The sequence below is a fragment of the Lithohypha guttulata genome (assembly GCF_036872675.1).
Source record: "Lithohypha guttulata strain CCFEE 5908 chromosome Unknown scaffold_2, whole genome shotgun sequence".
NCBI lineage: Eukaryota > Fungi > Ascomycota > Eurotiomycetes > Chaetothyriales > Trichomeriaceae > Lithohypha > Lithohypha guttulata.
The window spans coordinates 4,376,556-4,389,452 of record NW_027042751.1 but is presented as its reverse complement, the minus strand read 5'-3'; the positions used below and the strand labels follow the sequence as shown (position 1 = coordinate 4,389,452).

The 12,897-nt window shown below is 49.5% G+C and overlaps 4 protein-coding genes across 4 annotated transcripts; 2 read left to right on the top strand and 2 right to left on the bottom strand.

Moving 5' to 3' along the window:
• Window positions 1–777: 777 nt before the first annotated feature.
• LTR64_003721 (uncharacterized protein) lies at window positions 778–1,794 on the bottom strand (the record flags this gene model as incomplete). Its single annotated transcript, XM_064898073.1, is given in 2 exon segments — window positions 778–875; window positions 894–1,794. 2 exon segments carry the CDS (start codon window positions 1,792–1,794, stop codon window positions 778–780), a joined length of 999 nt encoding a protein of 332 aa, XP_064757023.1.
• Window positions 1,795–5,059: 3,265 nt separating this feature from the next.
• On the bottom strand, window positions 5,060–6,696 carry PTM1 (Membrane protein ptm1; the record flags this gene model as incomplete). Its single annotated transcript, XM_064898072.1, has 2 exons — window positions 5,060–5,383; window positions 5,431–6,696. 2 exons carry the CDS (start codon window positions 6,694–6,696, stop codon window positions 5,060–5,062), a joined length of 1,590 nt encoding a protein of 529 aa, XP_064757022.1.
• Window positions 6,697–7,538: 842 nt separating this feature from the next.
• On the top strand, window positions 7,539–8,677 carry LTR64_003719 (uncharacterized protein; the record flags this gene model as incomplete). The annotated part of the gene is made up of 3 exons (XM_064898071.1): window positions 7,539–7,542; window positions 7,596–7,753; window positions 7,952–8,677. 3 exons carry the CDS (start codon window positions 7,539–7,541, stop codon window positions 8,675–8,677), a joined length of 888 nt encoding a protein of 295 aa, XP_064757021.1.
• A 384-nt stretch (window positions 8,678–9,061) lies between these two features.
• On the top strand, window positions 9,062–12,726 carry LTR64_003718 (uncharacterized protein; the record flags this gene model as incomplete). Its single annotated transcript, XM_064898070.1, has 2 exons — window positions 9,062–9,156; window positions 9,210–12,726. The coding sequence occupies 2 exons, from the start codon at window positions 9,062–9,064 to the stop codon at window positions 12,724–12,726; spliced, it is 3,612 nt and encodes a 1,203-aa protein (XP_064757020.1).
• Between the last annotated feature and the right edge of the window lie 171 nt (window positions 12,727–12,897).

The following is a 12,897-nucleotide window of genomic DNA, read 5'->3' as shown; positions in this document are numbered from 1 at the left end:
TAGGTAGTCACTTCTCGTAAGAATCGGCCTTGAGCCTCGACACGCATATCCTCAAATCACGTGTTCGGGGGATTTGGGGCTTTCCAGCGGTCAATTGTCTGTTCCTCGGGAGAAGCCAAGGGTATGTGCAGAGAGGACATTTGAGGTCGTGTCCGCTTCGAGATGTGTTCCACCCCTTCATGGGATGGTTCACCTCCTCAAACCAGGATGCACACTTGTACCTGTCAGGATGGTCAAAGCTGGGACCACTTGGGTGCCAACACGGCATATCTTTGCTTTATGCTTGAATTCATCCTCTTTTTCGTTCCACTGCTATCCACCACGGACCCTGTTGGGGCACGATCGGCGTTTCTTCAATGTCGGTACGACTGTGATGTTGCTTAGACTCTGCGAAATCGTGCGCTTGGTCGTCTACTGCAACTGGCGTACCAGATCTGTGCCTTCGATACCCATCTTGACTCTACTAGTCGATGCTCGGTCGTGAAGAGCTATCCTCGAGTAAATGTCATGTGACCAGTAGGGAGCGGTTGGGTACTGCCGTTGCTTGGTCGAGGTCTCGGTGCTTTCAGTCATGATCCGTTGCCTCTGCTAGTTACTGATCATCCTCTATAACCTTGCATGTTGTTATGCAATGTCGCACTCTGATTCGGAGGAGGGAATGTATCGTAGGGTGAGTTCGAAGGCACGATAGGTCTCGGAAAATGTGGCTGTCTGCTTAAGAGAATCAAAACATTATTCAGAGTTCTTGAATCATGAACACAAACCATCAACATGACATCAAGTCCAGACTTGAGAAGAAAGAGGAGGCGGAACGAACCGGTTCGAGTAGTCATGCATGCTGCCGTAGCTGGGCATGACAGAGTAATTCGATGTACCTGTAAAATAATCCGTACCGCCGGCCGGGTTTCCGGGATGGTTTTGTTGCGATGAGAGAGTCTGTAGTGGTGAACCCATGTTGAGTCTAGGGTCTGATTGTGTTCGGATTGGTAGTGAGTTGTGTCGAACAGGAGTGTTGTTCTGAAAACTGCCGATAGGATAGGCATTGTGGAGCATGATCGGGCTCTGTAGAGTAGATCCTGGATATGCAGCGTGTCGAGAAAGATCTGAAGGTGAAGATAAAGCGTAAGGCTGAGCGTCGTAACTGCCCTGGGACGCAGTCGAGCGAGGTACATATGGATATGGAATTGTCGGACTCGTTATTACCCGACGACTTGCGCGATAGTTATGCGCAATCTGTATGGGCACATCTAACATGGAGAGCGCAGTCTGCACACTTGTATCTTGTGGTGCCGCTGCACTTCTGGCTTGAATTGTTTGACAGACCTTCTCGAGTGGGTCAAGTGATATGTTTCCCAGATATACACCACCACATTCTGCAAATAGTGGTTCTAGCACAAGGGCCAACGAGTAAAGATGAGCCATGACCGCTAAAGCACCTAGATCCAGTTCTTCAGGTCGAAGAATGACCGTAGGTATCCAGAATATCATAGATCGAAACTGTAATAGTCGCTCGAAACATTCGACAGGACCGTGCAGTGGATAGTCCTGTTGTAGTTGCTCAACATACTCAAGTGCTTCATCCACATATTCGACAAGCTCTGTGTAGCTGGATATCCGCAGTCGAAGGTTGTGTAAGGCCGCTACGATTTGATCGAGCATTTGCAGGTCTTCCGACGCAGGCTGCTGAGGTGGTAGTCCGGTAAGTGATGGGGTTGTAGGTGCTCTCGTTCGGGCAAGCAGTCGCTGACTATCGAGGAACTTTGCTAATTCTGATTGATGCGCCCATTGTCGCATCGCGGTCATTACCTGTATCGTTGTTAATTGAGCAAGCTCTATATGCCATCAACAGAATACGAACAGTTGAGACGCCCTGCTGTAGTGATGCCCATGCTTGCCTGTTAGAAATGATTCAGTATGTATTCAAAGTCCACAAATTGAGGTGTAGCTACCATTCCGTGGCTTGCCATGCAAGCAGAATTGACGCCGCCAGTACTGCTTCGGATATCTGTTCGGAAAAGGATCCTAGTGCTTCATGCAAGCCTTTCAATGCAATTCCTCTGTGGTGATATGCCAGGTGTTCAGTATCACTATTCTTGGTCTGCCACGATAAATGCGTTGCCGAGAATGCAAGTAGTGCACTCATCGCGAAATCGTTCGACAATGCCACAGATATTAGACTGGGTTTGTCAGATAGCTGTACTTGACATGTGTTGAGCACTCACTTTGACATTTTGGAAGTCCATGGTGTACACTGACTGTAACCTCTCCTGTAAAGATCCGACGATAACAGAGTGATGTGGTGGATGAGACGCAAATCGATGGTGGAAAATCTTGTCCAGTAGGATGGGTCACCTGTTTGAAGCTCGACAAGAGGCGGTTGTCCGTTCAAGCGCCAATTATCTAGGATTGGCTGCAGCTCAGGTGAGGTCAGTAGATTAGGAGGACTCGAGCCCTTGGCAGGTTCGTCCCCAGCCTTCGACACGTCCATGTAGTCACAACGTACTGAATGTTTGGTGCAGTTGCGACTAGTATATCTCTTAGACATGCCTCGATCGCTTACATCACAGAACGCTTACCATTGTGGGAAACTTTCGTCGCAACGGATGTGACGCTTCTTACACATGCGACAGCCTTTTCGAGATTTGGTGTGGCTCTTTCTGGGAGGGCCGCCCCCTGGTCCAGCCATTGACTGCCCTGGAGAGCGGCTCAAAGGACCAGAGGCCTTGCTTTTGAGCATATGTGCTTTCACCTCAATGGACCTTTCTGTAGAATGCCTTGGGTAGCTGGAAGCCGCTGGATTCAGAACGACGTCCTCTGATCTGCCTTGTAGAGAGTTGTACTGAAAGAATCAAGGCATTCCCGCGGCCAGGTCGTCCAAAAAAATAACTAATGCTCAAATGCCAAGTCTGTCTTCCTCTAAAAAGATCCACGTTGATGTGTGATTTGTAGACGTTGTTAGTGCGAGCCTTATGCCCCTCCAAACGACCAAGTGTATGCGCAGGTTCCAGTGAGGACGATGTACAAGTTCAAGTTGTTGGAACCAGAAGGGACTGAGCTCCGCCGTACGAGTAGAAAGTGCTCGACATAAACATAATCTGAGTTGCGGGAGTCACCGGTTTAACCTATTTTGAGATAGAACGCTCTGCTTTGAGGCGTCTGCGGGTTATCAATAGAAACAGGAGGCGAGTGGAAGGCTTTACCTTCACTCTTTCAGCTCTACCAGTACAGGTTTGGAACTCACACGTCACAAAGCCTCTACGGATACCAGAGTGCCAAGATAGAATCAATCCCTACGCACCTGGCTCTTCCAAAGGCGAAAGGTCCTAGAGAGATATCTTGGGCCAAGTGCGGTGGCCAGCTGGAAGCTTGGTTAGCAAACGGACAGCTTAGCCTCAATCAGTCAGCGAACGAATCGAGCGTGCCTGTCACAGCTCACAGGACGTGCTCAATGTAGATTAAGATTTGCAGACCTACCTTTTATAGTGCAAGTAAAGACTCCTAGCCGAGGCGCCAACCTTCGAAGAGGGGATAGGTTGAATGCATTACGCCCAACAAGTGCCAATTAGCTAACATCGGATCTTGTGATAGAAAGAGCCTCCACGCAGTAGTTCGTGGAGGGGATGGCAATCGTCCACACAGGACCATCTGCCTAAGTGGACTTGCCAAATGAGGGAAATAGGTCTTGGTGGATGCTCTGACACGTTTGGGTAAAGCAGCATTGCAAGTTGCTTAGGACGTTTCAGCCGGTGTCGTTTTGTGTGGAGGTGGAGCTGACCATGTTCCATAGCTCGCTATTAGAAGCCGTACTTTCCACCCAGTAGCTCGGGACACATGTGAGTAGCAGCAAAGTTTGATAAAGGCATGATTACTGGCAGTCAGCCGAGAGGGGAAAGGAATAGTTGGTTTTTCGGTCAAAGGCGAAGTTGATTGGACAGAGGTAGAACCACAAAGTCATCCGGTATCCGAGTTGAGATCTCATTTCGTGAATGTCCCAAGTTCTGGCAATCATGTCAGCACTTTGTCGAAATGTTTGAAGTTCCGAGGCCTAGCCTAGAGCAGTGGTAAAGGCTATCGTCGATCCGGGGAGGCCACGGTCGTGTGAATGATTAGACACGAGCAGATACCACTTAGTACGGAGTACGATGGAAGAGTGTTGATTGAAGGCCTCAGAAGTGCATCGAAGTTTCATCACCAGCGTTCCGGCTAGTGAGCTGAGGATTAGCTAAAAGCGCCACCCACACTCGTTTCTGATAGCTTGTATTTTTTGGGCTCGCGCCTGCTGGGACTAGAGAGGTAACAACCTGCTGGGAGTTCCTTCTTGCATTGCCGAACCTTGGAACTATGCAGTCGGGTCGTGGTCAAGGGCACGGACCAGCTTTCGATTCAGTATATCACGGTTAGGCTGTTAAAGGTGTACAGGGGAGGATGCCACGTTTTGGAGAAACGACCCATGCAGAAACTACGCTCTCGCTTATATAAGACGCTAGAAAGGTTAGCGGCATGTCCGAAGCGAGTGATGCAGGATCGAGATGTTGTTGAAGCGCATTGATTCAGCCGTTAAGTGCATTGGGTCAGGTACTGCGATGATTCCAGTACGTCCCCGATACGTTCTTACTTCGTGTGGCTGGCGTGGTCGACTTCCACATTGCTTCCTGTTTGCCGCCAACGTCCACTTCGCATTCTGTGTCAGATTGAAGAGGTAGACTAGCGCCGAAGAAGTGCAGGGATTAGCAGGAACCCAATCAGCAAGACAATGGAGTCATTCGTACGCCTGCCTTGTTCTGTTGCGGAAGATGCATGCACTAGTTTTGAGTATCGAGATCTGGTTGTCGAATCGACACTTGTTTCGAAAATACTTCTGCATGTGCTACTTCTTCACATCGGATGTGGTTCATGCAACGTCTTGCGACGATCGATCACGACCATTATACACAGGCGATGTGTGCAAGGAGGTGTTACAGCTAGAGGGGGACATGAAGAGCAGCAGATCGGAAGACGAGGGGATACGTTAAAGAAGTGATAGATCTTTGGTATGTTGTACATAAAAAACAGGCATTAACTATATTTTCTTGGTCAATCGTCCGTGCTCTCCAGTGTCAGAGTCGTCTGCATCCGACCAGTCTTCGCCTTCGCCCACTGCAAAAATGGTCTCACCATCTAAAGACTCCCTCGGCCGGGTTGGAGGTTTCGACGAGGGTAACTGATGGTCTCGAGCTGAAGGCGCAAATGCTTGATCCGTGATTGAGGTTGCAGCTGGCCCACCTGGCGATACAGCTCGGTCATGCATCTTGCGCTGTGCACGTGATTCAACGTCTTCGTCTTCATCATCTGAGAGACCACCGATGGAACGGAACTCGAAGTTGCCATCGTCATCTTGGGCAATCTGAATTGATTAGCTGGATTGCGGCGCGACACAGGATAGATACGTACCTCATCTGACATGGCAAATCTTCTGTTGTTTGCGGTGGGTCGCCAAAGATATGCAATAAAGGCAATGTCGAAGAGATAAACGAGGTTGAGCCATCCATCGAGGATGAACCAGCGTGTCTGCCAATGATTTGGGACGAAATCTGCCTCGTACCGGCCAGCAAATGAGACGCTGTTGATGAAGAAGAAGCCAAAGATGACCATAATGCTGCCTAAGAGGCACCACCATAGCCGTTTATACATCAAAAACTTTGTCTTTTGCTTGCGATCGGCCAAGTCTTTCATGGTCATATTGAGGGACGACAGAGTCCAGACATAGAAAGCAGTTAGGGTGGCAGCCAATGGAAGGATAACAAGAAGGACCAGAGGCCCGGCACTGTCAGGAGTGACTGAGAGGGAGGCCACGGCATATATGACGCCGAAGACAAAGTGGGTGATGGCGAGAATGCGGATATAGATCATCAGTTTGCCAAGGGTCGGCTTGACTACGCCGTAGCCCATACAAACAATTAGAAGGAGAAAGAAGGAGAGGGAGTTGCGTCCGGCATTCAGGATGGAAACAAGCACCATGAAGGCTTTGTTCAAGCCATTGTTGCCATGCGAGTTTTGGTAGTCGTAATAGCCCCAAGTCATCAGCTGCTCGACGATCAAGAAGATCAGGGTGGCCGTGATGTAGTTCTGGACAGCCAGGATGTCGTGCCTGTTTTGCACATAGAGGAAGGCCCAGAAGATGCCCATAACAGCGTATGCAATAGCCAGACCGCCGTAGAAAGGCAGTTTGGCAATCTGAGCGGCAGGTAATTCTCCATAGGCGTTGCGAAACTCGACGACAGCAGTGTATTCATGATCCGAGTAGGGGTATGTGGTTACGCAGTAGTAACCAGTCTTCTTGACGGGATAGTTGACTGCTTTGGGGTCCTTGAGATGAATGGCTTCGTTGTAGATGGGGTTTCTCGAGACTGCTGTTGCATTTGGTTCCAAGATGAAAGCGCCGATATCCTCTTCCTTGCACAACTCTTGGTCTACCGCAGGCTGATCACAAATATAGTCTTTCTCGGCAAACTGCTCAGCGCTTGGAGGGAAACGGCCGATCAGGTCCTCGTCCTGCCATTCGAATATGACCAAGCTTGCCATAGGATTGCTGTTGTCGTCTGTCCGATCGCCGAGGAATTTAACAAGAATGAAGGGGTCGACTGAACCTCCCCAGGACTTTCTGCTGTACATGCCAGAACATCGTTGACGGTGATCATCGTCCTGTTTCTGAGCCATGTTAGCGCAAGTCGTGCAGTAGTATAGGCCGACATACTATAGTCACCTCATTGCCGAACACACAAGTAATGAAACATGCTAGCAGGGCCAGAGATGGCAGCCATGTCCGCATCGTCTCTTAGTTGGCGCGGTCGGGCAGTAGAAGCGGGTTCGCAGGAGGATATCGGTCGATGGTCTTTTTGTCGATACGGTTAGTGAGCTAACGCGAGAATGCTGAATTCATTGTTGCTGCCGAACATGCAAGGGTGTGTAGGACCACTTTCAGCCCTCGAAAAGTTATGGCTGTAGTGAAGATCTAACGTGATTGGTTCTGACGGCACAGGCGGACAGTGCCTTCCCTACGCAGACACGCGTCTGAGCCTTGCGGAAACAGCCTTGTTTGAATACCCACAACAGTAAAAATGGTTCTGTGCTTCCTACACTTCACAGCCATGGACGAATGGTTCTGGCGTGTATTTTCCATTGCAAGACGGAGGCGGTTTCTTTATGGCTTTGCATGAAAGACGACAACAAATTTGTCTGAGAGATGTTCATTCTTGACCTCTAGGAGCTCGATATCGGCAGGTTTTGTATAGGCGCCAAGAGCCAACAAGGAAAGCAACTTCCTCGGCTAGCTCTCCGCAGATTATCTTTCTCTTCCAGCAGCCGCCTGCACCAGTTCTGAGCATGGCTTTCCCAAGCATGCTGAGAAAGCAACAACCACTACCACCATAACCATGAGCGCGTCGATATGCAGCTCAGCTTTTCGGCGCAGCACATCCTCTATCTACAAGCTCTCCACCCGACGGTTTTCCCGGAGTACATCGCGTGATGCATCATGGGGGTTTATCGGTCTCGGAGCCATGGGTGAGCTTCAGCTGCAATCAGACATACGTGACGAGAGTCTAACTCACTGCAAGGCTACCCCATGGCTAAGAACTTACGAGCAAAGCTGCCGACGTCAGACATATTGACTGTGTACGATGTGAACACTTCAGCACTTGACAAGCTCAAATCTGAGTCCTCCTCAGACAATCTGCATATAGCTGCTTCGCCTCGAGAGGTCGCACACAAGTCGGTGAGTTGTTCTCCATTCAGTTATTCAACCATATGATGAGTGTTATTGTTCTATCCATGATCTAAGTTGGGGGCATGGCTCTCGGGTCATGCTCTTATCGTGATTATTTAATACCTAAAGCCAATCCTCTGAAATAGCATCTCTTGTGTCTACGCCTGGGAACCATGAGTAAGACGTGTTTGCTGACTGAGATCTCAGGACCACATAATAACGGCCTTACCCGAGCCCCAGCATGTCAAGTCAGTCTTTCAAGATATACTCGCAGAGACAATCCCTTCTCCACCATCAGAAAAAACACGCATCTATGTTGATTGCTCGACAATCGACCCTACGACATCGAGAGAAGTGGCACAGCTGGTCAAGGACAAGAGCAATGCGGATTTCGTGGATGCGCCAATGTCTGGCGGTGTGGTCGGCGCAGCCGCTGGCACTCTCACGTTCATGGTCGGGGCCGATGCAGCGTTGATGTCTAGGATTGAGCCAATATTGCTTCTTATGGGCAAGAAGGTGTGGCACATGGGAGTTCAAGGCACCGGACTGAGTGGAAAATTGGCAAACAACTATGCCCTGGCCATCAACAACATAGCCGCGGCTGAGGCTTTCAACCTGGGTATCAAATGGGGCATCGAAGCCAAGGCATTGGCAAATCTGCTGAACTCTGCCACTGGTAAGAGTTGGCCGTCGGAAGTCAATCCTCCTGTGCCTGGTGTGAACGAGAACTCGCCATCAAGCAGAGACTACAACGGAGGATTTGGTGTAAGTCTGATGTGCAAAGATTTGAGATTGGCCATAAAAGCGGCAGATGAGGCTAGTGCGAAGCTGGTGCTCGCCGAAGTTGCCAAGTCAGTTTATGAACTGACTGAGAAAGAGCACAAAGGCAAGGACTTTTCAGTAGTATATCGCTGGTTAGGTGGTAAAGAGTGAGAAAAACCCGGCCCGTACATTCCAGTAGTTGTGTGAGAAAGATTTCTCGTTCCTGGTTGCTACACTATAGACCTTGGCATGATTGACACGCAACCCGGCAGGCACGCGTTGGTCGTTCTCGGATACGGAATATGACATCTTCAACTTCAAACGGACGTAATTTAGTGCCGGCCTGCGGCTTCCAGATCAGCACAGGTCGATGTTCTGCTCGGGCATACAGATTCCGTAGGATTGATGACAGCCTCGTTGTTCAATGATTATGCTGCTAATGAATAGCTGTTTTCTGTTCTTCCAAAGTTGATGTTCACAGTGTCCATGGCACGCCTGCTCAAGCTGCCTCACGAGATCTATTGATAGCTATACCTCCACTCTATACCAATAGCCATGTCTTACATTGTACCTATCCACCGCCCCAGTGGTGCTCGACTCGCTCTGAAGCTCAATCTTCTTGGGCAACAGAGCGAGGCTTTGGTTGTTGCGTAAGTGACTGCTCCAGTCATACGGAACGATAGGATGGCTGATTGTGATTCAGGAAGGCCAATCGTCTGGAAATTTATACCTTCTCTCCAGAGTCAGGCCTAATCCTCCTTCACTCAAGAGCTGTCTATGGCTACATTATCATGCTGGAGGCCATCTGCCCGAAAAACTCTGCAGTAGACCATCTCTTCGTTGGCACTGACCGCCATCAGTATTTCACCTGTTCATGGGATGCCCAGTCCAACGATCTCAAGACAGAGCAGAGTTATGTCGACCAGGCAGACCGCACAGCGTCAGACACGAGAAACAACGACAGAGTCCACATCGATCCTACGAGACGGTTCATGACCCTGGAATTGCTTGACGGTATAATTACAGTCATTCCGCTGGTGCAATCCACCACGAAAAAACTGCGACGAGACTCGTCTGCCACCTCTCCTGATGTGCCAGGAACATTGGGCGAACCTATTGCCGTCCGCGTAGAAGAGATCGCAATCCGGGCCTCGACCTTCGCCGATACTGAAGAGGATGACCAGGACAACCCTTCTCTAGCACTGCTCTGGGAGGACAATCAGAACGAGCCCCAGCTCAAAGTTCTGGAACTAAAGTATTCCACAGCAGGTGAACAGCCACTTGCCGAGCTACAGACGAAGTTCGAGCTGAGGGATGCCGACCAACTTGATAGAGGTGTTTCCCATATCATACCTGTCTCTCATCCCTATGGAGGCTTCCTAATTCTGGGAGAACGATCAATAGCCTACACCAACTCCGAACTCAGTCAGTTTTATACTCAGCCCCTGGGCGAAAGTGCGACGGCTTGGGCATGCTGGACGAAAGTTGATGACTTGAGATGGCTGATTGCTGACGATTATGGAGACTTGTACTTTCTCATGCTTCTTACCAAGGACAGAGCCAGTGTGAAGAATTGGAAGTTGGATCGCTTAGGTCATGCTTCAAAGGCTTCCTGCTTAATATACTTGGATGAAGGCCTCGTTTTTGTCGGTTCTCATTCGGGTGACTCTCAGGTCCTACGTATCCACGAGGGCGGCATCGATGTGGTTCAGACCCTGTCAAACATAGCTCCTATCTTGGACGTGCAATTGATGGATCTGGGACGAGGTGTCGAGTCTGCCATGCAGTCAGGCGAATTCTCTACTGGCCAGGCAAGGCTCGTAACATGTTCTGGTGCTTGGCAGGATGGCTCCATTCGAAGTGTGAGAAGTGGTGTTGGCATGGAAGAGATAGGTGAGATTGCTGAGATTCCACTAATTGCAGATATGTGGGCTCTAAGCTCAACAAATCGTAGTGACCAGCACGATGTGCTAGTCACTTCTTTTGCTACAGAAACGAGAGTCTTCAAGTTTGACGCAGATGCGGCTGTTGAAGAAGTCGAAGAATTCTACAGTTTCGAGCTAGCAGAGCCTACGCTATTAGCAACAAATCTGCCCGGTCAAAAAATACTTCAGGTACATGATTCAGGTATGTGTATAGCCGATCTCGATTCAGGTATGACTGTCTTCCAGTGGAAACCTTCCACTTCGACGGCCCAAATTACAGGAGCAGCTGCAAATGGTGCTCATGTTCTTGTCATCGAGGATGGCCGGACTATACACGTCTTCCATACCTCCGATCGGACCGATGGTCCTACTGCTTCAAAGACTTTCGAAGCTGGTTCACAAATCTCAGGAGTTGCCATATCACAGACGAATAGCAATATATGCATAGTCAGCTATTGGCAAAGTGCTTCCTTAGCCTTACTCGATCTGCACTCTTTGGAAATCTTGTCGCAGGAATCCTTGGGCACACCTGGGATTGATGTGCCACGTACCATACTCCTGGCACAAATTCTGCCTGATGGCGCACCCACGTTGTTCGTCTCTATGGCAGATGGCACGGTAATCACATTCCAATTCGATGCAGCTAACCTAGCATTCTCGAGTATGACTCGGATACAGCTTGGCTCAGAACCAGTGTTCCTGAAAGCTCTACCCAGGGCAACAGAGAATGGCCAGACTCTAATTAATATGTTCGCTTCCTGCGAGCAACCGTCACTAATATATGCTTCTGATGGCAGAATACTGTATTCAGCAATCAATTCCGAGCAAGCCGCACGAGTGTGTCCTTTCAACTCGGAAGCATATCCTGGTGCCATCGCAGTAGCATCGGCCGATGATCTCAAGCTAGCATTGATCGATACCACACGAACCACACAGATACAGACCCTGCACATTGGAGAAACAGTCAGATGTTTGGCTTACCAGTCGGAACTGAAAATGTTTGGTATGGGCACAATCAAGCGCACTTTGGAACAGGATGCAGAGCAACCGCACGAAGAGCTGCACAGTTTCGTAAAGATTGCAGACGAGATTACGTTCAAGGACTTGGATACTTTTGCGCTCGACGAGGGCGAATTGGTAGAATGTATTGCGGCGTTCCCACAGCAATCCAAAGACGATGATCCTGTCGAGGCAGAAGATCATGACTCCATTTTCGTGGTCGGCACCAGTATTATGCCAGAGAACGGTGCTGTTTCGAAAGAAGATCGTGGTCGAATATTAGTCTTCACTGCTAACAATAAGAGGCAGAAGCTAAAGTTGGTCAGCCAAGTCAAGACCAGGGGTGCATGCCGAAGCATAGCAGTCAGTGACGGGTTGGTGATAGCTGGTTTGGTGAAGGTTGTGGCTGTATTTTCTATGGCATTGTCAAACTATGGCGAGCCTAGCTACGCACTTACTCGGCTGACCACCTATCGAACCTCGACCAATCCAATATCTCTATCGGTGCAGCCAGCCACTGAAGACCGCCCAATGACCATTGCTGTCGGTGATCTGATGAAGTCGGTCTCCATCGTCAACATCCTTCCACCAGATAGCACAGATGGCAATGGCTGGGAGACAGAAGAAGTTGCTCGACATTTTGCAACTCTTTGGACCAGTGCCGTCGCGAATGTGGCAGAGCGAGAGTGGGCACTCGCAGATGTAGAAGGAAATATTGCTATGCTGCGGCAAAATCCGGATGCCTATGGTGACGAGGCTCGTCGGCTCGAAGTCACAGGTGAACTACGGCTAGGTGAAGTTGTTAACAAGATTGTGCCTATTGTTTCGTCGCAATCGACATTTGTAGCGCAAACGTCCGAAATTGCTAATAAGGGCAAAGGACGAACAGGCTCGACCACAACGGCTCCTAAGCGTCAATTTTCTCTGAAGTCTGAAGATGCTGGCCCACTGATACGGCCTCAAGCATTTATAGCCACGGTCGAAGGCAGCATATATCTGCTAGGTGCTATCAACCCAACCTATGTCGATGCTCTGCTTCGCATACAATCTTGCTTGTCAACTCGGGTCCTCGCACCTGGGTACATGCCATGGGCCAAATACAGGGCCTGGAGCACTGAAGTTAGGGAGGTTGACGAGCCTTTCCGATTCGTCGATGGCGAGATGGTTGAAAGCGGGCTTCTGAATTTACCCGACAACACCCTCAATGACGTTCTGAGGGAAAGTGGACTGAATGAGCAGGGTTTGTCTATCGAGAAGCTGAAGAGTTGGGGTGAGGATCTGAGACGTCTGTACTAGTATGCCAAATACGAAGTTGGTGCTTGACGGCGTACCACTTTTTGACTGTGATACTGTGCTGATGCTAAGCATGTTCTGTAAAGGCAATGAGGATTGATGCTTCGAATGTGTACATCTCTGCTTTGCCCTCGTTCATTCGTCGTATCACGCGTACTCGTCTTCAGTCCTTGT